At 37.0% G+C, this 27,247-nt stretch overlaps 1 protein-coding gene across 1 annotated transcript in view; it reads left to right on the top strand.

Annotated features, from left to right (window-relative positions):
• LOC102856623 overlaps positions 1-27,247 on the top strand; it is a 587,398-nt gene that overhangs the window by 385,086 nt on the left and 175,065 nt on the right. The window contains exons 9-10 of the mRNA XM_006891623.1: positions 7,567-7,785; positions 14,975-15,227. Of these exons, the coding sequence (XP_006891685.1) occupies positions 7,567-7,785; positions 14,975-15,227 (472 nt within the window). The remainder of the gene's footprint in view (positions 1-7,566; positions 7,786-14,974; positions 15,228-27,247) is intronic.

Raw genomic sequence — 27,247 nt, 5'->3', positions numbered from 1 at the left:
GAATGGGAACAAATATAGATCTCTTCCAGTCAGTTGGCCAAGTGGTTGTTCTCCAGATTTCTTGGCACAACTCGGTGAGCACATCCAGGGCAACATCTGTTATCTAAATACTGTTTCAGTATTTCCGAAATAAGATAGCCTCAGAAATTATCCATGATCAAAACCTCATTGATGAATGGAACATGGTGAAAATATGTCAGAAGAAAAATGACCACTTCCAGATGATCAGAATTAAAAAGAATTTACTTTAAAAAAATAAGCTACATATTTAAATATAGAATTGTTCTTGCCAGGAAAAGAGACTACGAATTTTATAGTACTATCCACTGTCAGTAATTTTCTCTAAAGAATTCTCAAGAACAGCTGATAAATGATGGGCCTTGATTGTCTACAAATTCCTATAGACTCCTTCTTACTATGAAGAGAGTTTAAGAACTAATTTCTTCCTTGTTTCCAAGCAATTCTGATCTACATTTATTATTATTATTATTTTATTATTTATTATGCCACTGATTGGTCATGGAAATCTTGTTTGATTTCAGGTTTCTGTAAAGATAAGACATTGAGAAGGGGTATATCTGTGTCGCATAAAATGTGGCAGAAGCTCAGAAAAATAGATTTCATTTAATAGCTGAGTACTGGATGGCTTCATCATTCCTTCTTGCCTCTGGTGCTGGCCTGCCTGGGAGCAATGAAGGAGAGCCTGCTTGAACTGAGGAGGGACTGCTGGCCTCAATGTGATTTTTGCAGTGATCTGTGTGCACTATGACTTCCTTCATAACCAACAAATCAATTCCCACTATACATATTACACACCCCAGTGGCAGAGGCCATTTATTATCCTTTGATGGTCATACTCTTTGTACATAACCAAGACAGATTATGTGGGAAAGAAAGAATAGTTGGTATGGAAATGTAGATATTCCGCAGTAGCATAGTGCTTTATAACGTGTATAAAACATGCATACAAGAATGAAAAAAATGCTGTCTTTCAAGATGCAGTCTTAGAACATAAGAAAAGAATTCTTTTGAATGAATTGTATTTCAAGAACAATAGATAGAAAGATGGTTATGAATCAAATTCTAGATATGAATCCATTAACATTTCAAGTGCAAGTTCAACATGGTTAAAATAGATGGGTTGCCATTTTTCCCCTTTTAATTTATGATTGTTTCAACATTTTATATGATATATAAATTTGCTAAACCCTTAATTAATCTATATATTAATGAAATTTTTATTCTTCCTTTCATTTGGCACTAACCAGCGTAAAGTCATTCTTTTTCTGTGTAAAATGTATATGTCTAAGCTCTTATTTAGTCTCATTTTTTCATTTACTTATTTTAACCCAAATGCCATGGATACCATTGACAAGCAAACAAATAAACTAAAAAGTTGAATTGTACTCACTAGGTTCAATATAATTGGGTATATTGAAATAGATGGTAATGATACATTATGAAATTATAGTGTCATATGCCCTATATAAAAAAAAACTCTATAAGCAAATATACATCTCTGTGGGGAAATATTCATTAAACTAATGGTTTAATTAAACCTTTAGAGAGAGTTTTTGAAATAATCACTCAAAGTGGTTGATCACTTATGTCAATGGTATCAAAAGGATGATTGGAAATTACCAAAGGTCAAAGAAGTTACTGTCTTTTCTATTTTGGATCATTTGAGTCTTTCCAGTTTTCTTTAATAACATAATGCTAAATTTGAATTTTATTTCCTTCTCTCTGAAAGAGTCTCAGAATAGTTAACTGAGGAAGGGATCGCATATGTGGCATTTTACTTTATCAATGTGGAAAGTTCTGGGTCCTTTTCACATGTTAACCAAGGTACTGTTCTGTAATGCTGACACCATTATAAACATAGAAGAGAGTTTGTCTCTTTACTATATCATTGTGTGTAACCCAAGACTTCTCCAAGTCTTCCTTCCTGGGTCCCTAGTCATCATTTGTGGGGAAAAAAAAATCTGCTTTATGCAAAGGCCACCTCTGGATTTCACCAGATGATGCTCTGCATCTTCACAGAAAACTGCACATAAGAACAAAGAGAGAATCTGTCAATGCCATGCACTGTGTAGCATTAGTTCTGTACAGACCAAAGGAAAAAGTCAGTAGAATAATGCATTTTTTTATTCTTTCTACTGTTGACTCTGTGAGGAACATTGGTGTACAGGAGATAAGTGTTGGGCTGACAATGGAAAGGTCAGCAGGTGGACTTTACTCATCACTCTGAGAGAAAGATGCTTCTCTAAGACTTACAGCCCTGTAGACCTGATGGATCATTTCTACTATCTCCTATAGAGAGACTCTAAGTCAGAATCCACTTGATGACCTTGAGTTTGGTTTGATCGTTCCTGCCTTTAGAAGTGTTTTGGAAGATGTTTTTCCCCCCTCCCAGCTTCCAACTACCTAAAGATGGGTAAATAAATATTTCTGTCACTTAACTTTTCCATTTCATGATTCAAATATCAACATATTTGTTATCAGAATTGTATTACACAATAAGCAAGAGGATACACACTTATATGAGATGGTAGGTAGATATAAGGTACCACAAGGAGAGAAATATGCTATTGATGAAATCCTTACACTAACCTTGAGGTGTGGGAACTATTATTAGCTCCTTTTGCCATGTGAGGAAGGTATAGAGAAGAACAAACAGTCATATTACACCTAGGTAGCCATATCCAAAAATTTGTCCTTTTCGACTCTAAACTATTATAAGTCGCTGTGGGTTTCAGGGTGAAGATCTTCTCTCACTACTCTAAAGGGCCCCTTTGGCAGTAGGAAACACATAGACTATTATGGAGATTGATTTTGGAATTTAGATGCACTCTTATTGATTGTGCTTGGCTGTACATGTTCATATCCTTGAAGATGTATCATGGGGGTGTTGCAACCTAGAAGACACAAATTTGACTAACAAGTTATAAGTACATGAGTCCAAAAATTATGGAAAAGTAAAAGAAAAGATTCTTTCATTGTTTTACAAACCCTCCCCCAGGTCCCCTCCACCATGTAGCCCTCGCTCTAGTCTCCTGTGATGACAGAAATACCCAGTTATATCTCTCTTTTAAACGGTTCTCTCCCTCCTCTGTTTCAGTGCAGTATACATTATTGAACCCATCTTACTCAGTCTCTCCCCAACCCCAAGGACAGTCCCATTCTACAACAGTGGCATCATGTAATATTTGTCCTTTTGTGACTGGGATATTTCACTCAGCATAATGTTCTCCAGAGTCAACCATTTTGAATAATATTGCATGAGTTCCTTGTTTTTTAATGCAACATAGTATTCCATTGTGCGAATATACCACAGCTTCTCTAGCCATTCGTTTGTTGATGGGCACTTAGGTTGTTTCCAACTCCTTGCTATTGTGAACAAAGCTGCAATAAACATGGGTGTGCATATATCTGCTTGGATGTCAGCTATGGTCTCTTCAGGGTATATTCCCAGTAGTGGAACTGCTGGGTCAAATGGTATTTCTATTTGCAACTTTTTGAGAAAGCGCCATACTGCTTTCCACAGGGGTTGCACCATTTTACACTCCCACCAACAGTGAATCAGGGTTCCAGTTTCTCCACAACCTCGCCAGCATTTGTTGCTTGCTGTTCTGTTAAATTTTGCTATTTTGACTGGGGTGAAATGATATCTCATAGTTGTTTTAATTTGTATCTCTCTTAGGGCTAGGGATTTTGAGCATTTCTTCATGTGTTTGTTAGCCATCTGAATGTCGTCTTCGGTGAAGTGCCTCTTCATATCCTGTGCCCATTTTTCTATTGGATTATTTACCTTTATCTTGTTGTGGTGCTCAAGTATTTCATAAATTCTGGATATAAGTCCCTTATCTGATATGTTATTACCGAATACTTTTTCCCAGTCAGTGGCTTCCCTTTTTACCCTACTGGAGAAGTTTTTGGATGTGCATAGGGATTTGAGTCTTAGAAGGTCCCATTCATCTATGTTATCTTCTCCTGGTTGTAGGTTTTCCAGGATACTGGGAAGACGGTTTATGTTGTGGATTAGGACTTCTATTGTTGTTCCTAGCTTTTCTGTAATGAATTTTATAGTCCTTGGTTTTAGTCCTAGGTCCATGATCCAAACATTACTGCCACATGTTCTTGGGCCTGGGTAGAATATTATCTTTGGTCTTAACATTTGTTTTCAGATGACTTCTTCATTTTCTCTCCTGTAAAAACTGTCATTGTCATAATTTTGAAAACATCTCTTGCTCTTAAACTAAACATGGGAAGAAAACCAGGGATAGAATACTTTATGTGCAATTCTCTTATGCTTAATTTCAACAGAAAATATCAGTATTATGTAAGGAATATAAGAATCTGGGCTTTGAACTCTAAGTTTTATACTTTTAGTAATATATTAATGATTAAATCATTATTGTTGTTTTTGATTGCCTTCGAGTTGAGCACAACTCATAACAATCCTATGAACAAAAGACACGAAGCCCCTTTACAACTATCTACACATCAAAGTTCACAGCACTTCCAGAGGCATGTTGTTTAGGAAGCGGATAAAAATGAAAAAGTTAATTTTGTATTTTACATGCAAATAATTAAACAAAATTAATGAGCTTTCCAAGGTTATGCAAAGAGTTGACATACTGGTTCCTAACCAGAAGATTGAAGGGTTGATTCGACCTGAGGCTGCTTCAGAAGAAAGGCTAGATGATTTTTTACCAAAACCTCAGCTATTTATACAATATTATACAGCATTAAGGAACAACAATTATGTAAAATACTATGTAACATGGGAGACTAGGAGGTTTTATGCCAAGTGAAATACCTCAGTCATATAAGGACAAATACTGCAGAAGGGCACAATTGTGAAACTATGAGTATAACTGAACAGCACAGATATGAATTTTCAAAAGGAGAAAGGGAAAGGTAGAAAGACGGAAAAAGACATTGAAGAGGGAAATCACTAGAATAGTAGAGGTTAGTGGGTGGAGGGTTGGCTGAAGGAACAGACAGGAAAGATTCCGTGAGAACTTGAAAACAAGGAGTAATAATAGGCGTAGTCATTAATTACATAAAATATGATATATATGATTGTGTAACACACAATTTAATAGAGCAAAGCAGACTAATCAAGGAAAAAAAACATGAAAAAAACAAAAGAAACCATTAAAAACTTTATTGAGTACAGCTCTACTTTGACACATTTGTGGATTCCATGAATTGGTTTTTGGTCTTTTTAAAATTTTATTTTATTAATTTTAATGAACATTTACAGAGGTTTTGGATTTCCATTCATTAATTATTGCACTATTTTCTCTACACTCCCTCCTTCATTCCTATCTTTTTTCCCCCTTGAGAGTCTGTTTTAATTGACCCATTGCCACAGTGCTTGTCAAAATCAGTTCTGATTAATCTCCTTTGTCAGTGCATCCTTTGCCATTCCCTATCACTCCCCCCTGAGAGAGATTTCACCCTGATTCATAAGGAAAAGGAGACAGCGTATTCTCTTAGTTACTTCCTGCTGAAAAGGGACGCTGTAGGTTTCAGGGTAAAGATCTTCTCTCACTATTCTAAAGGGCCTCTTTGGCAATAGGAAAACACATAGACTATTGTGGAGATTGATTTTGGAATTTAGATGCACTGTTATTAATTGTACTTAGCCATACATGTTCATATCCTTGAAGATGCATCATGGAACTGTTGCAGCCTAGAAGACACAGATTTAACTAACAAGTTAAAAGTATATGAGTCAAAAATTAAACAATGGCACAAATCAAGTTACAGAGGGAAGGTGGTTCTTGTAATAAACTGTATAAAAACTAGTCTGTTTATTATTAGACTAATACTAAGAAAGGGAGATCATTATGGTCAGGTTCGACAAGTTAGAGGGAACTAAGGTTAGCTCTAATGATAAGAAGTTGCACTGTTAGCCCAAAAGTACACTATTCAAATCTACTAGTTGTTCATAGGGAGAAGGTGGACAATCACTTCCAGTACAATTTACAACCTCTGAAAGTTTGCTAGAGAGGCAGCTATGAATTAGTTCTTACTTGAAGCACATTTTTTAAAAATACTAATATAAAGGCATTATATATTTTGAAGATTTAAAAACATAAGTTCAAAGTTTTAATAGGGAATCAAAGTGGCATAATACACAGTGAGTTTCACTGCTAACCAAAACGATGCATTTCTATAGCACTTGAACCCACCAGTTGCTCTTGAAAGAGTGATGGGTAGTCTCCTCTTGTTATAGTTTACAGCTTCAAAAACCCAAGGGAAGTACCTGTGACTAAGAACTAGCTTGATGACAATGAGTTTTGTTTTGATTTCCTCTAATAGTCTTGTTGTTGTTGTTGTTCTGTGGAATTTTGTCTGTCAGATATTATTATATATATTTAAATATTGAGACAGACTAGGAAGAAGGATTGGCCATCCACTTCTGAAATGACAGGTCGTCGAAAACCCTATGTACAATAGAGCACACTTAGACTACTGCTTGGACTAGCAGACATGGCAATTGGGACTGAGATCTTAGAAATGGAAATACAGAGAAGAAGGAACAGCTGTAAGCAGACACTAGTGATTGAAACGTGGACCGTGAGAAGCATGAATGTAGGAAAATTTGGCATTGTTAAGAAAGAAATGGAACGCATAAATATTGACATACTAGGTATTGACAAAATGAGATGGCTTGACACGGGACATTTTGAATCAGACGATTATATGATTTACTATGCTGCGGATGAAAAGGTGAGGAAAAATGGGGCTGGTTTCATAACTAAAAAAGTCATTTCTAGATTCATCCTGAAATACAATGTGGTTAGTGACAGGATAATATACATACACATACAAGGAAGTCCAGTGAATACCACCATAATTCAAATATATGCACCAACAACTAGAGTTAAAGAGGAGGAAATAGAAGATTTCTACCAACTTTTGCAGTCAGAAGTTGATCAAACATGCAATCAAGATGCATTGATAATAATGGGTGACTGGAACGCAAAAGTTGGGAATAGGGAAGAAGGGTCAGTAACTGGAAAACACGGACTCGGTGAGAGAAATGAGGCTGGAGATAGAATGATAGAGTTCTGCACATTCAATGATTTATTCATTGCAAATATCTTTTATAAGAAACATGAACACAAGGTATACACATGGATCTCACCTGATGGCATGCATAGGAATAAAATAGATTACATTTGTGGAAAGACTTGCTGGAGAAGTTCAATATCAACAGTGAAAACCAGGCTGGGTGCTGATTGTGGGACAGACCACCAACTACTACTAACAGTCTTATAAAGCTAACTATAAAGAATTTGAATCTAAGGTCTCAAGAGTGCTAGAGTGGATCAGAATGACACATAATAAATAAGACAGGGTGCTGGTCTGTTGTTCATAGAGTTGCTACAAGTCATACATGACTTGAAGGCACCTAACAACAGCAACAACAGCACAAAGTGTTTAATAAATAGTTTCATTCCATTTGATCTTTGTGATATCTTCAATGTCACTATTTTACTTCTGTTGTGTGTCATATTCAGAATTTATCTAGTATTCCTTTATTTTTAGCTGCTCATCTGTTGCTGAGGACACGGGCTCTGGAAAATTCTCTGGACATGTCTATTTTGTGCTGGTGTCAGTGTTTTCAGAACTTCAATTAGCTAGATGGCGAAGCCAGGGCTGCTGGTTCATTTTCCTGCTGATGGCTGCTGTCTGGTTCCTGAGACTTTACTTGCATTACCTTGGCCAGTGGCTTTTCCTCGAGGCCATTTCAACACCTGTTACCAAGTGAGTACTTCCTCCCGAATGTGCAGGAAATGTATTTTCATCTGATAAGCCAAATGAAAGTATAAAAAGTCTCTCCCATCCATTTCGAATAGGGCTGAAAGTGTGTTTTGAAAGGCAAAAATATCTTTACAGAACAGCAGAAACTTCTTATTACACTTATATGCTTATTTTATAGGCCTATATATTCAAAACCCAAACTGGTACATTGATATTTATTTAAATTCGGAGATTCAAATATGTTCTAATATCTGAGCAGAAGCAAAAAAGGAATTTAGAAACAATCTCTTATTCTATTTAGATGTTATCAGAGTGACTTAAGCTGGAGGTATTTTACAAGTAATGCAGGTCTGATTTATCACCTGTACTCAGGAAAGCAAAGATTGCTTCTTCTGTAAAATGATTGAATTCAGATTATTACCCAACTCAAACTCAGGCAGCTTTCTGAGCCATTATCCTTGGAAAATGATGACACTTTTAAGATTATCTTCCCATAAAATGATTCTATAGACAGTACAGATAGACAAACAGACCATGCTACAAGGAAAATTCATTTTCTAAATGTAGATTAAAATAAAGAAAAATGTTTACTTTTAGTTAAGACGTTTGAAAAGAACTTTAGGACTTTATATTAAAGAAATATTTGTGTGCATATTATATATTTGTATGTTTGTAAATTTTATAGTCTTCTGAAATTAAATCACAAACACCTAAATGTGTTATAAAAATGGCAAAGTCCTACACATTAAATAGCTTCATTTTTTAAAATAAGGACTTTAATCTTCATATTCCCCCCCCCATTTCTATCCTAACCCTTCTTTCATTCTCTCTCTTTTTTTTCCACTAAAATTGTGCCTTTGTATTATATTTCCCAAGGCACTCTTGGATTAGTTTTCTTTTTTGCTACTTCCTTTCTTACTTCTTCAATAAAAAAGAAACCCTGTCTTTATTAGTTGTAGATAAAATTTGATTTTATAATTCTTAGATGCTAGCAACTCAATTTTCAACATGTTTACATGTTTTGCATCTACCATCTCACAACTGATGCTTCTTTTTGAGACCATTGTTTGAACCACTGGGCCAATTCACCACTTTGAGTGTCCTCATTTTCACTAACTCGTTGCCTTAACAAGCACAATATCCATCTTCAGGGACTGGCCTCTCCTGATAGCATGTCCAAAATACATGAGATGAAGTCTGACCATCTTCACTTTCAAGGAACCTTATGGCTGCAATTTTTCCAGGACAGATTTGCTTATTATTTTGCAGCACATGGCATATTCGATGTTTCCCCCATACACCCCAATTCGAAGTCAACAAATTTGTATCACAGAAATATGTTGAGAGCAGAGTATATACAACTTTATAAATGACAGAGGATCTAAAATATTGTAGAATATTATGGTAGTTACTTTTATAGCAGCAGACTTAAGCACACATCAGTTTGGTGTCACATCTTAGTTGTGGTACATTCCAATAACAATGGAAATGAAAAACACAGAGCTTAGTCTATAGTAGGCATTATAGTCACATCTTAGAGTTACTTTAATAAAATACCACAAGCTATCTCACTAATAATATAAAAATACATTGCCTGAGATGGGACTGAGGCTTCTCTAAGAATATAGTTCCCTCTGTTTAAAGATTTTTGCCTCCATGGCTGTAGGGCCATCTCAAGGGCCAAACAGGACAAGAGACTTTGGGACCCAGAGCTACAAACAGGGGAAAAACTTTCTCAGTTCTCTGCAAAAGGGAGGGATGACTTGAGACCCTGCCCTCTGAACATAAATAAACTATTTGATCTGGTGGCCCTGATCTCTGATCTTGTGACAAAGAAGACTTTAAGTTGCAGGAGAAGATTTGCATGAGAAAGTGCTCAAGTAGAGCACCTGGTTTCACACCACTCACCTATTTCATACATGAAGGAGGACAATAGAGTTTGAGACAGGGACTATAACAAAGCAAGATTCCTCCAGGAGTGCAATCCAGAACAGAGAGAACCTCAAGGACTTTAGGAAAAACAAATTTTCCCAGAAAAGCCTTTCAGTAGAGTGAGTGACTCATCCTACTGAACATTTTAACTTAGCTTACTGAACATTTTAACTAATCAATAACATCATGAAGACAAGAACCAGCAACAACTTTCACAGACACAATAGAAATGGCCTATCACTAATCAAGAAAAACTTCACATAATGTCAATAAAGGAACAGCCAGCTTCAAACACTGAGGAAAAAACAAATGAAGCCTTTTCACAAAAAAAAGCAGAGAATATTGTAGACCTCATAAATACCTGAGAGTCAAGAAGGCAGATGATATGTGTTAATATGGGGATATTTGAACACCAAAGAATGAAAGCACAAATGATGGAAGAAACAGCAGAAGCCAACAATGAAGAGAATAACCAAGAGGTAGAGAGCTAGAAGAAATACATTGATGAGAAGTTATTTGAACAGCTATGGAAGAAGGTACATATCGTGAAAGAAAAAATGGAAATTACTAAGAAAGCAAATATTCCAGAGACATGGAGATAAATGAAATATATTGATAAGAAGGAACTTGCAAAACTATGGAAGAAAATGCAAAAGGTTAAAGAAAGAATTGAAAATAAAGATAAAGTGGTGTTTTTTTTTAAATCATCACCAGATAGAGAGGGTATAGCCAACACAGTACTGAAAATAACAGAAGTGCATGAAAATGCAATCCAGAAAACTAAGACTAAAATGGCAGAAGGGCCCAACATGCTTGAAGGACAAAAAGTAGAACAGAAGAGATGGAGCAGAGAGTCAGTTAGCTGAAAGAAAAGAACCTCAAAGAAAACATACTAGAAGAAAAATCAGAAATGAGACAAAGAAAATAATTAAAAAAATTAGATTTATGTTATTATGACATCATTAGAATTATGACATCAAAAGGAGCAACACACATATGATTGGAATTTCAGAACATAAGATGGATAGGGAAATCACTGAGAAAATTGTGGAAGAGATACTAGGAGAAAACTTATCAGATATTATGAAGAATGAGAAAATCCACATTAAAGAAGGTCAGCAAATACCAAATAGATAAGACCCGGAAGAACAAACAAACAACATCCAGACATACTATAAAAAGCTACATACTGAAAAAATTAAAAAAACCTAGAATAAATGGAAACTTGAAACTCATGCTCTACTCAAATTGACAAGGACATATATAAACACTTGAACAAATACATCACAAAATAATAAACAGGTCATAAAAAGACTTCCCCATAAGAAAAGTCATTCACAGCTGAATTCTACCAAACATTCAGAGAGGAACTAGCACCAGTTCTACTTAAATCATTTCAAAAATAGAAAAAAAGAAGCACTCCTAGAGATATTTTATTAAGCAAATATAATCCTATATTCAGTGAAATTGAAAGAGAAGGGAATTTTCTCCACATAGTGAAAAGGATATATGCAAACCCAAGAGTAAATATCATTCTCAGTGGAAAAAACAAAAAGTTTTTCCTTGCAAACTGGGACCAGACAAGGATGTCCACTATCACAACTTCTAATCATTATTGTATTGGGATTACTTACTAGGGCAATACAACAAGAGAAGAAAATAAAAGGCATCCATATCAGCAAAGAGAAGATTAGACTGTCACTAAAACTTAAAGACTCAACAAAAAATGTTAGAACTAGTAATAGAGTGTTAGGATACAAGATTAATATCCAAAAATCAATGAGATTCCTCTACAGTAACAAAGAAAACAGATAAGGAAACTAAGAAAGCAATACCATTTACAATAGCCAAACTCAAACGGAGATACTTGGGAATGAACCTTACTAGAGACACATAGACTTGTATGAAGAAAACTACAGAACATTTCTGCACCTAAATTAATGGAAAAATATACCCTGTTCATGGTTAAGAAGACTCTATATTATGAAAATAACAATCCTACCAAAAGTAATCTACATGTTCAATGCAATCCCAATACAGATACCAAAATTATTTAGTCAAGGAGATTGAAAAGGAAATTGTCAAGTTTATTTGGAGAGAAGAGACCCTGAACAAGCAAAACCGTTCTAAAAAAAATTCAAATAAATAAAAAAGCACTCCCTGACCTCACAACCTACTACACAGCGGTAGTAACCAAAACAGCGTGATATTGTTATAATGACAGGCACATAGACCAATAGGACAAAATCAAGAACCTGGAAATTAACGCATCTATCCATAGTCAATGTACTTTTGATAAGGGAATAAAACCTACCAAATGGGGAAATAACAACCTCTTCAACAAATATTGCTGGCAAAACTGGACTGCTAACTACAGAAAGCTGAAACAAGATCTGTATCTCAAACCATATGAAAAAATCACCTCAATGTGAATCAGAGATCTGGGAGGAAGGCCGCAAACCATACAGTTCATTAGAGACCAACTGGGACCAACTCAGAAGGCTTTATTGTTGTTGTTGTCATGTGCCATCAAGTAGCCTGTGACTCATAGTGACACTATGTACAATAGCCCTAATCCTGCTCTATCCTGTGCCAATCTCACTGTCTGTGACATTCATCCTCCATTACCCCAGTTACTGAATCAATCCATCTCATCGAGGGTCTTCCTTTCCTGTGCTGTCCCTTCACCCTTCCAAGCATGACGTCCCTCTCCAAGGACTAGTCCCTCCCGTTAACATGCCCAAAGTAGGTCAGAAAAAGCTTCAGAATCCTTGTCTCCAAGGAGCAGCCTGGTTTCACCCTTTCCAGGATGATCCCTCTTAGCAGTCTATGGTATATTCAACACTCTTCTTCAGCACCACAACTCAAAGGCATCAATTCTTCTATCATCCCAAGCCATTGTCCAGCTCTCTGATGTATAGCAAGTGATTGCAAAGACTGTGGATTTTATTGAGCACACCTTAGTCTCTGTACTGACATCATTGTTCTTCAGTACTTTGGAGAAGTCTCTGAGAGCAGATTTTCCCAATGCAATTTTTTTTTTTATTTCATGCCAAGAGTATTGATTGTGGAGCCAATCAAACTGAAGCTGTTAATTTCAATCTTCACCATCCATAACGATGCTGCCAATCGTCCCAGTAATGGGAATCTTTGTTTTCTTGATATTGAGCTTCAATCCATATTGAGAGCTGAATTCTTTGACTTATGGTATAATGTGACTGCTAAATACAGCCAGAAATGTACAACCTGGGGAGGATAAAACTGATGAACTGGACTTTCTAAAGATTGAATCTTTGTGCTAATCAAAATCTCTTTCTAACATAGTGAAAAGAAAGCCTACCAATTGGAAAGAAACAAACAGATGGCAGTACCATCTCAGAAAAGGGTCTCTTAACAAAAGTTTACAGAATACTCCTAGGCGTCCACAAGAAAAAGACTGATAATGCAATCACAAAATGGGCAAAAGACATGGAAAAACTTTTCACAGAGGAAGACATTCAGGTAGCCACCAGACACATGAAGTAATAACTAGCAATAATAGAGATGAGAATCAAAACCACAATGAGATATCATCTCACCTCAGTAGCAATGGCAAAGTTTAGTGGGGCAGCAATCAATAAATGCTGGAGAAGATAAGGGGAGGTTGGAATTCTCATATGCTGTTGGTAGGATTGTAAAATGGTGCAATCACTTTGAACAACAGTTTCCTCAAAAAGTTGAACACAGAAACTCCATATGATCCAGCTATTGCACTACAAGGACTATAACCCATGGAAATTAAAACTGAGACACAAACAGAGATTTGTACACTAATGTCCATAGCGGCATTATTCACCTTTGCAAGAAAATGTAAACAGCCCAAATGTACAACCACACCGAATAGATTGAGTAATTGTGGTACATTCACACAATGGAATACTACATGGCACTCTGGAGCAACAACTTCAAAAAATACTATATAACTTGAAAAAGGCTAAAGAGTAGTATGTTGTGTGAACTAACACAGCCTCTTAAAGACAAATATTACATAAGACCATTATTGTAAAACTAGAAGAATAACTAGTAAAACATGTATGGAAACTTAAGGGGGAGTATGAGTATGAGTAGGGGCAAAACCACTGGGTTTCACAGTTTGGAGGGTGGAGTGAGGAGGGTATGAGATGAGAAGAATGTATGAAGAGATAGGGTAATGATGACAAGGTCCAATGGTGATTAATTTTATCAAATATAATACATGGGAATGATTATGATGCTGCTGATGGATAATGTGAAACACAATGTACACAAACTTTGTAAGCTAACTAATAATTAAAAAAAAACAACAAACCCACACCAAAAAACAAATCCATATTACCTCACAGGACACAGGGAACCTGTAACCAGAGTGTCAGCTAGTAATGTTGTTTTGTTCTGGAGACGTTGTTTCTTCTGTACTATGCTTCTTTTCCAGCTTCTGTTGGTTTTTTATAACTTTTATGAAGTTGCATTACTCCAATCTCTGTCTCTGCCTTCACATGACTGTTTATCCCTCTGTGCCCCTATCAGTGTCTGAATTAACTCCCGCCTTCCTTCTGTATGACCATCTGTTAACCCACAACACATCCAAAGACTTTTTCCAAACAATGTCATATCAAAGGTGCAACGGTTAGGACTTCTGTGAATCATTGTAAAGAACATAATGAGAACTGGCACTGAGCTAAAGAATGCATGCTATATATAACTTCAGAGGAATCCCAGCAGTGGTGGAGGAGGAGAGGTATAGAAAGGGCTTTGCACAATCTACTAACCAAAGGGTTGAGTGTTTCAACACAGAGACACCTAAAAAGAAAAACAGGCTACTTATTTGTCACTGGCTACACAGTAAGTTCTTGAGGTGAGACTGAGGGATTGGGAAAAGGCAGAGCCTAACACCTAATTTTCTCAGTATCTACTTTGTGCCAGTGGTTCCTCTGTGACACAATGGTGTACTGAGCTATTGACCTAAAGACCAGTAGTTTCAATCCAGCCAGTGTTGCTATAAAAGAAAGTTCTGACACTCTGCTCCCATGAAAATAGCAGCCAAGAAAAAAGCCTGCAACATGTGAGGTTGTCCTGAGTTGGAAAGAGTTGATGGCAATAGCTTAGTTTTAAATTGTGCACCAAGTTTCCTATATTAAATACAACAAGAAAGAACAGCCTAGTGTTGTTTAAACTAGCTGTATGTCTGGTATTTTGTGTAATTTCTTGTTTGCACATTTTTAGTTGGTTTTTTCCCCCATAGGTTTGATTTCTACTCTTACACGGTTGAGCTTTGCTACCCAGCTTCTTCACTTCACATCAGTGAGGAGTTGCCTGTGGTTGTGATGGGGCCTCTAACACTGAATGTAGTCATGCTTCTTTTGGTCCTGATCAGATGGGGCTGTCAGATGCTGTTTAACAGTTGCCCTGATGTCTTGTCAAAAGTAATCATGGCCATGGGACTCTGGACACTTCTCGACCCATTGGCAGTGTTTATAGTGGATGCGATCTTGGGGGTAAGTCAAATGAAATAATCTGAGTATGAGTCTTTGACATAGAAATTAGCTTTAAAGATAGACTTATATAAAGAAAAAAAAAGAAATTAGCTTTAGTCTATGAATCAGCTGACATAGAAGACTTCACTAATCATTGATGATTTGATTTAATGATATTAAATAAACATTGGCAGAACAAATATAAAATAATTAGAAATCAAATCTAAGTTAATTGGTACATTTTAAAAATTACTATGAAAGTACTTTATTTGGTAACATTTTTTTAAAGTAAAAGAACGAGATAACCATATTTTTCAAGAGACTAAATTTAGTATAACTGCTTTACACTCCTTTATTGTATAAGGTTATTTATATGTTTCATGATACAATATTTCTTGGTAGTAAATAAGAGAAGAAAAAAGCTCTTGAGGTATTTACAAGCAATAAATAAAGTTCTAAATATCCTTCTATAAAGTCTTCATTTTTGCCCATTGTGATTCATACAAAGTAATAAAGCCAATACAATTTTCCTCCAAAAGACATAATTTAGGTTCTCATGATTATGAATAATATGCATGATGTTATACAAACAACAGTTATACTGATCCTATATTTGAAGAACTCCTTAAAAATTTCAAGAATCTTGCATACCTATAATTATATATTTTAAGTCATTAGGATAGGTTTTATTTTTCTCATTTTATAATTGGAAGAAACCATATACAACAAGTTTAAAAAAACAAAACAAAACACAAAAATCATCCCAAATAAACACCAAAAAGCCTGCTGGCCATGACTAGAATTCAGGTTTCTGAATTCCCAAGTTGATGGGTTTTTTACCCTACATCAAAATATCTAGTCTAAAGTTTTAATCAAACTATTATTTTGTACATTCTCCCCTTGATGACAAATTTTATGACAATTCTTGTTTGTTTTTTCCTTAATGGCCTAGTGTTAAGGAGCTGTGCTGCAAACTCAAAGACATGCAATTTAAATCCACCAGCTACTCTTTGGGAAAAAGGTGGAAAATCTCCTCCTATCTGAAAACTTGCTGTAGGATTAGTTATGGGTTGGTTTTGACTCAATACTCAACAAAAACAATTAATTTTGAAGCTAAAATTTGAGGCAAAACTGACATAAATATTTTGTGTGAATTGACAAGTTCAAGGCTCTTCACATAATCAAATTTTTCAATTACATAATTTGAATTGCTTTGAATTTGTAAACCTCAGAATGTCCTGGTGAAAATAGCTCTAATTTACTATTTCTCAGACCTTATTCTGCTTCAGAAACTCTCAGATATTTTCTTTAGAATTGTATTTCTAGGTGCACAGAGTTTCTGTTTGCATTTTGGTCAGCAATTTGAATCTACTGGCTTTTCTGGCGTAGATTGATGGGCAGTCTTCTTCTGTAAAGACTTACAGCTTCAGAAACCTGATAGAGGGTCAAGATGAGTTTTAATCAACTGATCAGCTGTGGATTAGAATTTGGTTTTAAAGCTCTAGAGTGAGACTCATGAATTATCCTTTCTAAGAAACTGTTCTCAACTGAAGTTGATGTTGTTAGCCTAGAAACCTCAGTTTGAATAACCATTCAAGACACGACTCTATAGGAAAATATGGTGAGCTGACTGGGCAATATGGATTGAAGATCAACATCAGAAAGACAAATATTCTCACCATTGGACCAACTGGCAGTACCATGATCAATGGAGAAGAGATTAAGGTTGTTAACAATTTCAGCTTGCTCAGGTCCACAGTCAACATTGGCACCAGCAGTCAAGAACTCAAAAGACAAATTACACTGGGAAAATCTGCTGTCAGAAACCTCTCCAGTGTGCTAAGAAGCAATGATGTCAGTCTAGAGACTAAGACATGCCTGATCCAGGCCATGGTTCTTCACAATTACTTTCTATGCATAAGAGAGCTGACAATGACTAAGGACAATAGAAGAAAATGCGATGCCTTTTAGCTGTGGTCCTAGAGAAGAGTCTTGAATATACCATTGACCACCAAGAAAACAAATAGGTCTGTCTTGACAAAGGTGAAACCAAGTTTCTCCTTGGAGGCTAGAATTTTGAAGCTCCATTCCACATAGTTTGGCCACATGACCAAGAAGGACAGATCCTCAATGAAAAATATCATGCTCAGAAGGGTGGGGGGGACAGCACAGGAGAGGAAAACCTTGGATGATCAGTAACTGAGGCAATGGGGTAGGTGTCAGTGAGACTGGCTCATGACAGGGCTGGCTTCACAGTCATTGTACAGAGGGTCACTATGAGTCACAGGTGATTCAGTGGCACCTAACAACAACACCAATAACAAGCTAAACCAGAGCTTAGGGAAACTTAAAGAAAATAAAAAAATTAAGTTGCTGACTGATAGGCTGGAATAGTGACTGGAAAGGGTAGCCTATTAGGCAAATCCAAGAAGGTTTCCAGCTCTAACACTAAGCCATTAGCAAAAACAAACAAACAAACAAAAAACCAATAAAACAAAAACAAATCACCCACCAAACAGCCATTATGAAGCAAAAACTATCATCAAGGGGATAATGCATTAAATATCACAATTGATCCAGTGGTGAGAATCTTTGTCTTCTTGATGTTGAGCTTCAGTCTATAGTCCTTGACCTTCGGCAACAAATGCTTCAGGTCGTTCTCCGTTCCAACAAGAAAGGTTGTATCATCTGCATCATGTAGGTTGTTGATGAGTCTTCCTCCAGTCCTGATACCACATTCTTCCTCATAAAGCTCATCCTTCTGAAGATCTGTTCTGTAAAAAGATTGAAAAGGTATGGAGATAGGATGCATCCCTGATGCACTTCTGCAAAATCCATCTGATTCTGGTGATAATGTCTCTAATGCCATGACCTCTCCTAAACCCAGCTTGTATTTCTGGTAATTCTCTGTTGATGTATTCCATTCATTTGGGATAATCTTCATCAGTATTTTGCTTGTGTGTGATAATAGTGATATTCGATAATTTCCACACTCTTGTTGGACCACCCATTTTTTTTGGAATATGAATAAATATGGATCTCTTTCAGTCAGTTGGCCATCCTCCAGTTTTCTTGGCAACGCACAGCTTGAATTTGTTCTTTAGTTCCTTTAATTAAGAGCAAAATTAAAGATATTGTCAATGGAATAATTCAAGCCAGAGGACATTTTGACTTGGAGACAGCAAATAGAGTTTTAATAGCAAAAGTCAAGGGAAATCTTGATTCTGTGTTCTCCCCCAAAAGTATACCTATTATAAAATAGATCTCTGAACAAAAGTGAATAGATACTATCTTAGGACATACTTCACTGAGCAGTTTGTATTTTACTCTCTTTCCTTGGTTGCATGTTAGGTTGGGCCCAACCTAACTCTGTTCTTAGGATTTTCTCATCAAGATTGAGATTCTTGACTCTGAGTAAAAACCAACAGCTTATTAGGTTCCAAGTGAGAATTATGACTACTTCTTTGTGACCTCTGGTAGAAATTCCTGGAGACTTAACTGCCAACTGTTAACTTTCTAGCCGTATTGTTAGCTGTCTTTGAATTGATTCTGACTTTCTGATAGCCGAGCTGCACTGCAATCTCAAAGACAAGCAATTTAAATTTGCCAACTGCTCCACAGAAGAAAGATGGAAATACTCCTTCCACGTGATTTACTGGCTCTGAAAACCATTGGCATGTCAACTATGGGATGGTTTCAGCACAAGGGCACACAACAACATATGCATAATAGAAGATAAATTATTGTCTGATCCTGCACCAATCTACAATCTCTGTTGTCCTTAAGATCGTGACAGTCAGTGTATCAATTCACCTCATTGAAAAATTTCTTTCTCTTTAATTTTAAAGCATAATGGTGTTTGACGTTTCTGTTAGGGTCTTCCAATACTTTTTTTTGCAAGCATATTTTTTGACATTTGGAACCAGACTAGCTTTCTCAGCGAATCTGAGCCACTACTATATCAGGCATGATACTTTTCTCCACGGAATGGTTCCTCCGGCTAATGTGCTCCAAGTGTGTTAAATAGTCTCACCATCCTCACTGTCCATCCTTCTAAGAATCATTCTGGCTGCACTCTTACTATGTAGACAATTTAAAATTGGTTCAAGGACCTACACTCTAGTCCCGCGTCAGGGTTACCAGTGCATATACTTTTCAGTTGCACTTCATGAGATTGGACTGAGAGCCAGATCAGGAAAGGCAAATCAGTGCATAAATTCAGCATGTTTTATGCTCTAGCATATAATCACTTCTGAAACCTCCCTCCATTTGATGATGTGTTGAAAGAGGAAGACTTTTAAGTTAGATATTGTCTTTTCTCTCAATTATCTATGTTTGTGTGTCTTTTTTCTACCACTGTGGGGATTGACCTTCTGATTCTAGAGCTGAGCTGAAGCCAGTTGGAGCCGGTCCCCACTCCCAACTCTCTCCAACCGCAAACTGAAGGCTCCTGTGGACACTGCACTGTCAAGGGTTGTTGGGCAAGAAATATAGAGAAGAGTGTCATCTGAATTCTACAGAGATCATGTCCCTAGGCATTTAACTGTTCGTCCCAGAGGCCTGATGGCACATTGAGTAAGTTGATGATAGTACTGAGTGTCCTAAAGTGCCACACGGGGGCCATTTAGAGAGAATGAACAGCTGTTTATCCTTCTAAATTCTAATCTTCTAAACTCTGCCAAAAAGGAATGTCTGAAGTCACCGTTAGTGGCTTCCTTCCTTCCAGTCAGGTCCCTGAGGCAGTTTAATGGTCTACAGGCCTACTTGAAACAAGGCAGCTAAATGTACTGTAGGACTCTTGATGCAATAGAGAGGAAAGCAGCCTCCAGCGTGACGATCTTAAAACTGTTCAGAAGTTGGAACTTGATAGATACTAACTTGGATTTGAATAAATGAGTATAGAACCTATTTCTCCATTTGGAAGGAAAATCTAAAGGCATATTCCAAATATGCACAAATATTGACTCATCAAGTCCAACTGGTCTGATTGATCATGCTACATTGTTGATAATGATGATTTTGCTTTTATAAAATTATTTTTATTGTGATTTTAATGGAAGTTTACAGAAAACTTGAATTTTCATTCATTCATTATTGCACATTTTCCTCCCACCCCTCCCTGCTCAGTTCACTTTTCTCTTAAAAAAAATTCATTGTTGCACAATTTACTCCCATCCCCTGACCCCAATCCACTTTGCTATGCACCTCTTATTCTAGACTGTTGTCATGCAAATACCTAATCATACATTGCTTTTAAACAATTCTTCCCCTCAGCTGTTACAATTCAGTGTTCATTATTTACCCCCTCTTTCCTTAGTTTCCCCCCAACTCCCAATGTCAGTCCTGTTTTATAACAGTGGCATTATGAAATATTTGTCCTCTTGTGACTGATATTTTACTCAGCATAATGTCCTTCAGGGTCATCCATTTTGTACAATATTTTATGAGTTTATTGTTTTTTTTAGTGCTGTGTAGTATTCTGATGTGTGAATATGCCACAACTTTTCTATCCGTTCATTTTTTGATAAGAACTTTGGTTGCTTCCATCTCTTTATATTATGAACAACAAAGCAATAAACAAGGCTGTGCATATATCTGTCTGGAGGCACCTTTGGTTTCTTTAGGGTATATTCCCAGTAGTAGAATTGCTGAAAATGGTATTACTATTTTCACCTTTTTGAGAAAGCATTGTACTGCCTTCTAAGATGATATCTCATAGCTGTTTTTATTGATATATCCCTTAAAGCTAAGGATTTTGAACATTTCTTCATGTGTTTGTTGGCCATTTGAAAGTCTTCTTTGGTAAAGTGTCTGTTCATATCCTGTGCCCATTTTGTGATTGGTTTGTTCACCTTTATCTTGTTGAAGTGTTGGATTATTCTATAAATTCTAGATATAAGTTCCTTATCAGATATGTCATTGTTGTTGTTGTTGTTGTTGTTGTGTGCCATCAAGTCACTTGTGAGTCTTAGCCACCCTATGTACAACAGCCTTAAACTCTGCTCTGTCCTTTGCCAATCACACTGTCTGATACACCGATCCCAATGACCCCAGTCACTGAATCAATCCACCTCATAGAAGGCCTTCCTTTCCTGCACTGTCCCTCCACCTTCTCAAGCATGATGTCCCTCTCCAAGGACCAGTCCCTCCTTACAACATGTCTAAAGTATGTCAGACGAAGCTCCAGAATCCTTGCCTCCAAGGAGCCACCCAGTTCAACCCTCTCTTGGATGAACCTGTTTGTTTTCTTAGCAGTCCATGGTGCATTCAATACTCTTCTCCAGCACTACAGTTCAAAGGCATCAATTCTCCTTCTATCCTCCCTAATCATTGTCCAACTCTCTGATGCATAACAAGTGATTTCAAAGACTATGGCCTATATCAGAGACACCTTGGTCTCTAGAGAAACACCATTGCTCTTCAGTACTTTGGAGAGGTCCCTAACAGCAGACCAAATACTTTTCCCCCCAGTATGTGGCTTCCCTTTTTACCCTTTTGGAGAAGTTTTTTAATGTGAATAGGGATTTGATTCTTAGAAGGTCCCATTCAACTATTTTATCCTCTTGTATGTTTTTCAGGATGCTTGAAAGACTGTTTATGTTGTGGATTAGGGCTTCTAGAGTTCTTGTAAGCTTTTCTGAGATGCAGTTTATAGTCTTTGGTTTTACTGCTATGTCCTTGAGCCACTCTGAGTAGGGTTTTGTGTATGGTTTGAAGTATGTGTCTTGCTTGAGTTTTCTGTAGATTTTGCTTCCTTAAAATGAAAGATTTTAAAATCTTTTGTCATCTACAGTTCACCATCATTGCTACACCTGAGAACTTGTAGAAATGCAGAACTTTGGAAAATACCACCAGATCTGGAGCTCTAGGGTTTAGTGAAAAAGAACTTCACTCTCAATCCAAAGGGAGACAATTCAAATACACCAGCTACACTGGAGAAAGATGGGTATTCTCCTCCTGTGTAATTTACTCCCTCTGCAAATCTGCTGGAGGATTAGCTGAGATGGTTCTGACTCAATGACATGCAATAACAACAACAGACTGATCTATGTCAAAAATAATATTTTAATATATTCCTTAGTTGACTAAGCAGCACACTTAATTTAAGGAAGGTATTCAGAATCACAGAAATCCTGATGGCTTAAGACTGAAGCCATCATATTAAGGGCTGGTCAAGGGGAGAGGAGTGTTGAATGGTGGAAGTAAAAGTAAAAAGGATGTTGTTGGAGTAGGGAAAGGGATGGGCCAAAATACACATGGAAAAGGTGGGTAGCAACATTGAATCTATCGGTCATTTTTCTAATTGGGTAAATGTCTTTCATCTACTCTTTTTTGTAAAATGCTTGTCTACCAGATACTATTATTTTTTTTAAAAAAAAAACCCAAAACACAAATTAAGATAGACTAGGGAGTTTGGCCATCCAATTCCAAAATAACAGGCCTTCAAAAACCCAATGTACAATAGATCAGACTTAAACTAGCTCTTAGACTAGCAGACATGGCAATTGAGACTGAGATCTCAGATATGGAAACACGAAGAAGGAGCTGTAAGCAGACACTTGTGATTGGAATGTAGAATGTGAGAAGCATGAATGTGGGAAAATTAGATGTTATTAAGAAAGAAATGGAATGCATAAATACTGACATAGTAGCTACTGGCAAAACGAGATGTCTTGGCATGGGACATTTTGAATTAGATGATTATATAATCTACTATGCTGGGCATGAAAAGATGAGAAAAAATGGGGTTGGTTTCATAATTAAAAAAATCATTTCAAGATCTACTAGGAACTACATTTAAAGTTTCTCTGAAGGAATTGGAAAGACACGAGGCTCCAGGAGTTGACAGCATACCAATTGACATATTTCAACAAACAGATACTGCCATGATGTGTTCACTAAGTTGTGCAAAGAAATCTGGAGGACAGCCAGCAGGCCAACCGCCTCAAAGAGATCGATATTCATTCCCATTCCAAAGAAGGATGACCTGAAAGACTGTGGAAATTATCGAACAATTTAATTAATATCACATGCATGGAAGATTCTGCTGAAAAATATCCAAAAATGAATGGAGCAACATGTCAACAAAGAAATGCCAGGTGTGCAGGCTGGGTTTAGAAAATGTTGCGGTACTAGGGATATTATAGCTAATGTTAAGTGGATCTTGGCAGAAAGCAGAGAGTACCAGAGGAACGTCTATCTATGTTTTATTGACTATGCAAATGCTTTTGACTGTGTGGATCATAACAAACTTTGCCTGCCTGACTCTGAGAATAATGGGAATTCCAGAGCATTTGATTGTGTTTATGGAAAACCTATACTTGGAATAGGACACAGTTGTCAGAACAGAGCAAGGAGACATGGCATGGTTCAAAGTTGGGAAGGAGGTCTGCCAAGCATGTATTCTGTCTCCATATCTTTTCAATTTGTATGCAGAACAGATCATCTGGGACACTGGGCTGTATGAGAAGGAATGTGACATCAAGACAGGTGGAAGATTCATCAACTATCTGCATTATACAGATGGCACAGCCCTGCTTACTGAAACTGAGGAGGACCTGAAGTGCGTGCTGCTGCAGAAGGTCAAGAACTGCAGCCTTCGGTATGGATTGAAGCTCAACATCAAGAAAACAAAGATTCTCACCACAAGGTCAATTGGCAGTGTCAGTATGGATGGTGAAGAGATTGAGATAGCTAACAGTTTTGCTTTGCTTGGCTCCATAGTCAAACTCTTGGTACCAGAAGCTAGGAAATCAATTATATTGGGAAAGTCAGCTGTCAGGGACCTCTCCAGAGTACTAAAGCACAGTGACGTCAGGCTGGAGACTAAGGTGTATATTCTCTGGGCTATAGTCCTCACAATTGCATGTTATGCACTGGAGAGCCAGACAGTGACTAGGAATGAAAAAGAGTTGATGCCTTTGAGCTGTGGTGCTGGAGAAGAGTGTTGAATATACCATGGACTGCTATGAGAACAAGCAGGTTTGTCCTGGATAGGGTGAAGCCAGGCTGCTCTTGGAAGCAAGAATTATGAAGCTTCATCTCACATACTTTGGACATGTTACAGGGAGGGACCAGTTCTTGTAGAGGGACATCATGTTTGGGAGGGTGGAGGGACAGCACAAGAGAGGAAATCCCTCGATGAGATGGATCAATTCAGTAATTGGGGTAATGAGAGTAGGTGTGTCAGAGACAATAAGGTTGGCACAGAATAGAGCATGATATAGGGCTTTTGTACATAGTGTCACTATGAGTCACAAGTCTTCTATATATTTAAATTAGAGGAGTGGTGTTTTTCAAAGAGTGGTTCCCAGACCTACAACATTATCATCACTGGAAAGTTAAAGTTGTTATTGTTGCATTCTATCAAGTCAGAACTGACCCCTAGCTAACCCTGTAGTGGATTTTCTGGGGCAGTGACTAGCAGGAAAGGAAATTGCCCTTCCTTCCATGGAACAGCTGGTGAATATAAAGCACACACCTTTGCCTTGGCAGCATCATTCCTCAATCACTAAGCCACCAGGCTCAGAAAGGTAAGAGAAAGGCAAATTTTCAGTTCTATCATCAAACCTACTAAGTAAAAAACCCTGGGAAGTGGTCCAGAAATGTGTGTTTTAACAAGCCCAATGAGTCTATTTTCATTAAAGTTTTAAAGCCACAGATTTACATTGGATCATACATATCCAAGACTGAACACAACATTCAGACTCTCCAAATCTCCACTTACCTTCAGCACTTCCTTCTAGTAGATAAAACTGAGCAGAAATTCTGTTTGATCCAGGTTGGCTGGCCCCATGAGATTTTCTAAATTTATTGATATTTTTTTTTCTTAGAATCATTTTGTCATAGTGTCTGAAAAAAGGAAATAGCAGGTGGAATTGTTTTATGATGAAGGACTGAGAGGCTGTTTGCAAGGGTTGCTGGTTTATCTTGACTGTTGTAGTTGTTTGCTGCCATAAAGTAGGGTTGTATCATCTGCATAATGCAGGTTGTTGATGAGTCTTCCTCTAATCCTGATGTCACATTCCTCCTCATAGAGCCCGGCCTCCTGGATGATTTGTTCTGTATATAGATTGAAAATGTATGGAGATAAGACACATCCCTGGAGTACGTTCTTCCCGATTTTGAACTACACAGTGTTTTCTTTCTCATATTAATTATGACTGCCTCCTGGTCCAAGTATAGGTTTCTCATAAACGCAATCAAGGGTCTCAGATTCCCATTCTTCTCAGAGTTAGCCACAGTTTGTTGTGATCCATACAGTCAAATGATTTTACATAGTCAATGAAACACAGACGTTCCTCTGGTATTCTCTGATTTCAGCAAAATCCATCTAACTTTGGCTATAATATCCCTCATACCATGGCCTCTTCTAAACTCACCCTGAACTTAGGGCAGTTTTCTGTTGATGTGCTAGTCCAGTCATTTTTGGATGATTTTCAGCAGAATCTTGCTTGCATGTGATATTAATGATATTGTTAAGTAATGTCCACACTCTGTCAGGTCACTTTTTTGGAATGGGAACAAATATGGTTCTCTTCCAGTCAGCTAGCTGGCCAGGTTGTTGTCCACCAGATTTCTTGACACAATTTGCTAAGGGCATCCAGGGTAGCAACTGTTTAAATATGTCAATTGGCATACTGTCAATTCCTTGTGTTTTGCCAATTCTTTTTTAGTTTGTTTATTTTTTAAAATTTTATTTAATTTTAATGAACATTTACAGAGATTTTGGATTTTCATTCATTCATTGTTGTACTTTTTTCTTTACCCCCCCCTTCCCCCAGTTCGCTCTTCTCTTTGAAATGAAAAAGATAAACTTCTTTGTTGTTATACACACCCCCCACCCCCGACCTAGCTGCCCCCCCGCCCCAAATGCACTCCATTATACAACCTTAATTTTGGATTACTGCGATAATCATAATATGCTATCATATATCACTTTTAAACTGTTCTCTCCCTCATCTGTTTCAGTGCAGTATACATAATCTATCCATTTTTTCTGTCTTACCCCAACCTTATGTCAGTCACTTTCTATTCTTTCAGAGCAGCTTTAACGTCTTCCTTTATCACCACAGGCTCTTGTTCATGCATTCTTTCATGATATTCTTCTGTGTCAGCCTAATCCTTTTGGTACTATGACTCAGTATACTCCTTCCATCTTCTTTTACTGCTTCCTGGATCATTTAATATTCTGCTCAAAGCATCCTTAAGTATCACAACTCAGTTCCTTCAGCTTAAGAAATCCTGCATAAGTTTGGCCCTTATGATTTTCTGGCTCAAGGTTTTTGCACGTTTCATTATAGAATTTTACTTTGTCTTCATGTGCTGCCCTTTGAAATCTTCTGCTTAGCTCCTTAATTTCTTTATTTCTTCTCTTTGCTTTGGCTTCTTGGTTTCTAGTGCAATATTTAGAGCTCATCTGACATCTAACTTGGTCTTTTCTTCCTCCTTTCTTTTTGTTACGACCTTTTACATTCTTCTTGATATCTTTTCAATGCTCATCTGGTCTTCACTAATTAGTGTTCAAGACCTCAAATCTGTTCTTGAGATGGGTTTGAAATTTGAGTGGTATAGACTCAAGGCCAAATTTTGGTTTCTGTGCATTTGATTTAATTTTATTTCGCTTCAGTTTGAACTTGCATATGAGTAGTTGTTGGTCTGTTCCAAAGTTAGCACCAGACCTAGTTTACACTGCTGATTTTGAGCTTCTCCAGTGGTTCTTTTTACAGATGTAATCCATCTGATTCCTAAGCATGCCACGAGGTAAAATCCATGTGTATAGTCTGTGTTTTTATTTCTTATGAAAATTATTGGCAATGAATAAATGATTGATTGTATAGAATTCTATCATTCTATCTCCAGCTTCATTTCTGTCACCAAGTCCATGATTTCCAACACCTGATCTTTCTTCTCTATTCCCAACTTTTGCATTCCAATCTCCCATTATTACTAATGCATCCTGATTGCATGTTTGATCGATATTTTTCTGCAAAAGTTGGTAAAAATCTATTTCCTCCTCTTTGGCTTTGTTGTTGTTGTTG

The sequence above is a fragment of the Elephantulus edwardii genome, unplaced genomic scaffold (genome assembly GCF_000299155.1).
Source record: "Elephantulus edwardii isolate Elephantulus edwardi_28Jun2011 unplaced genomic scaffold, EleEdw1.0 scaffold00101, whole genome shotgun sequence".
Classification (NCBI taxonomy): Eukaryota; Metazoa; Chordata; class Mammalia; order Macroscelidea; family Macroscelididae; genus Elephantulus; species Elephantulus edwardii.
The sequence above is the reverse complement of the archived record's forward strand: the minus strand, read 5'-3'. Positions and strand labels throughout refer to the sequence as shown.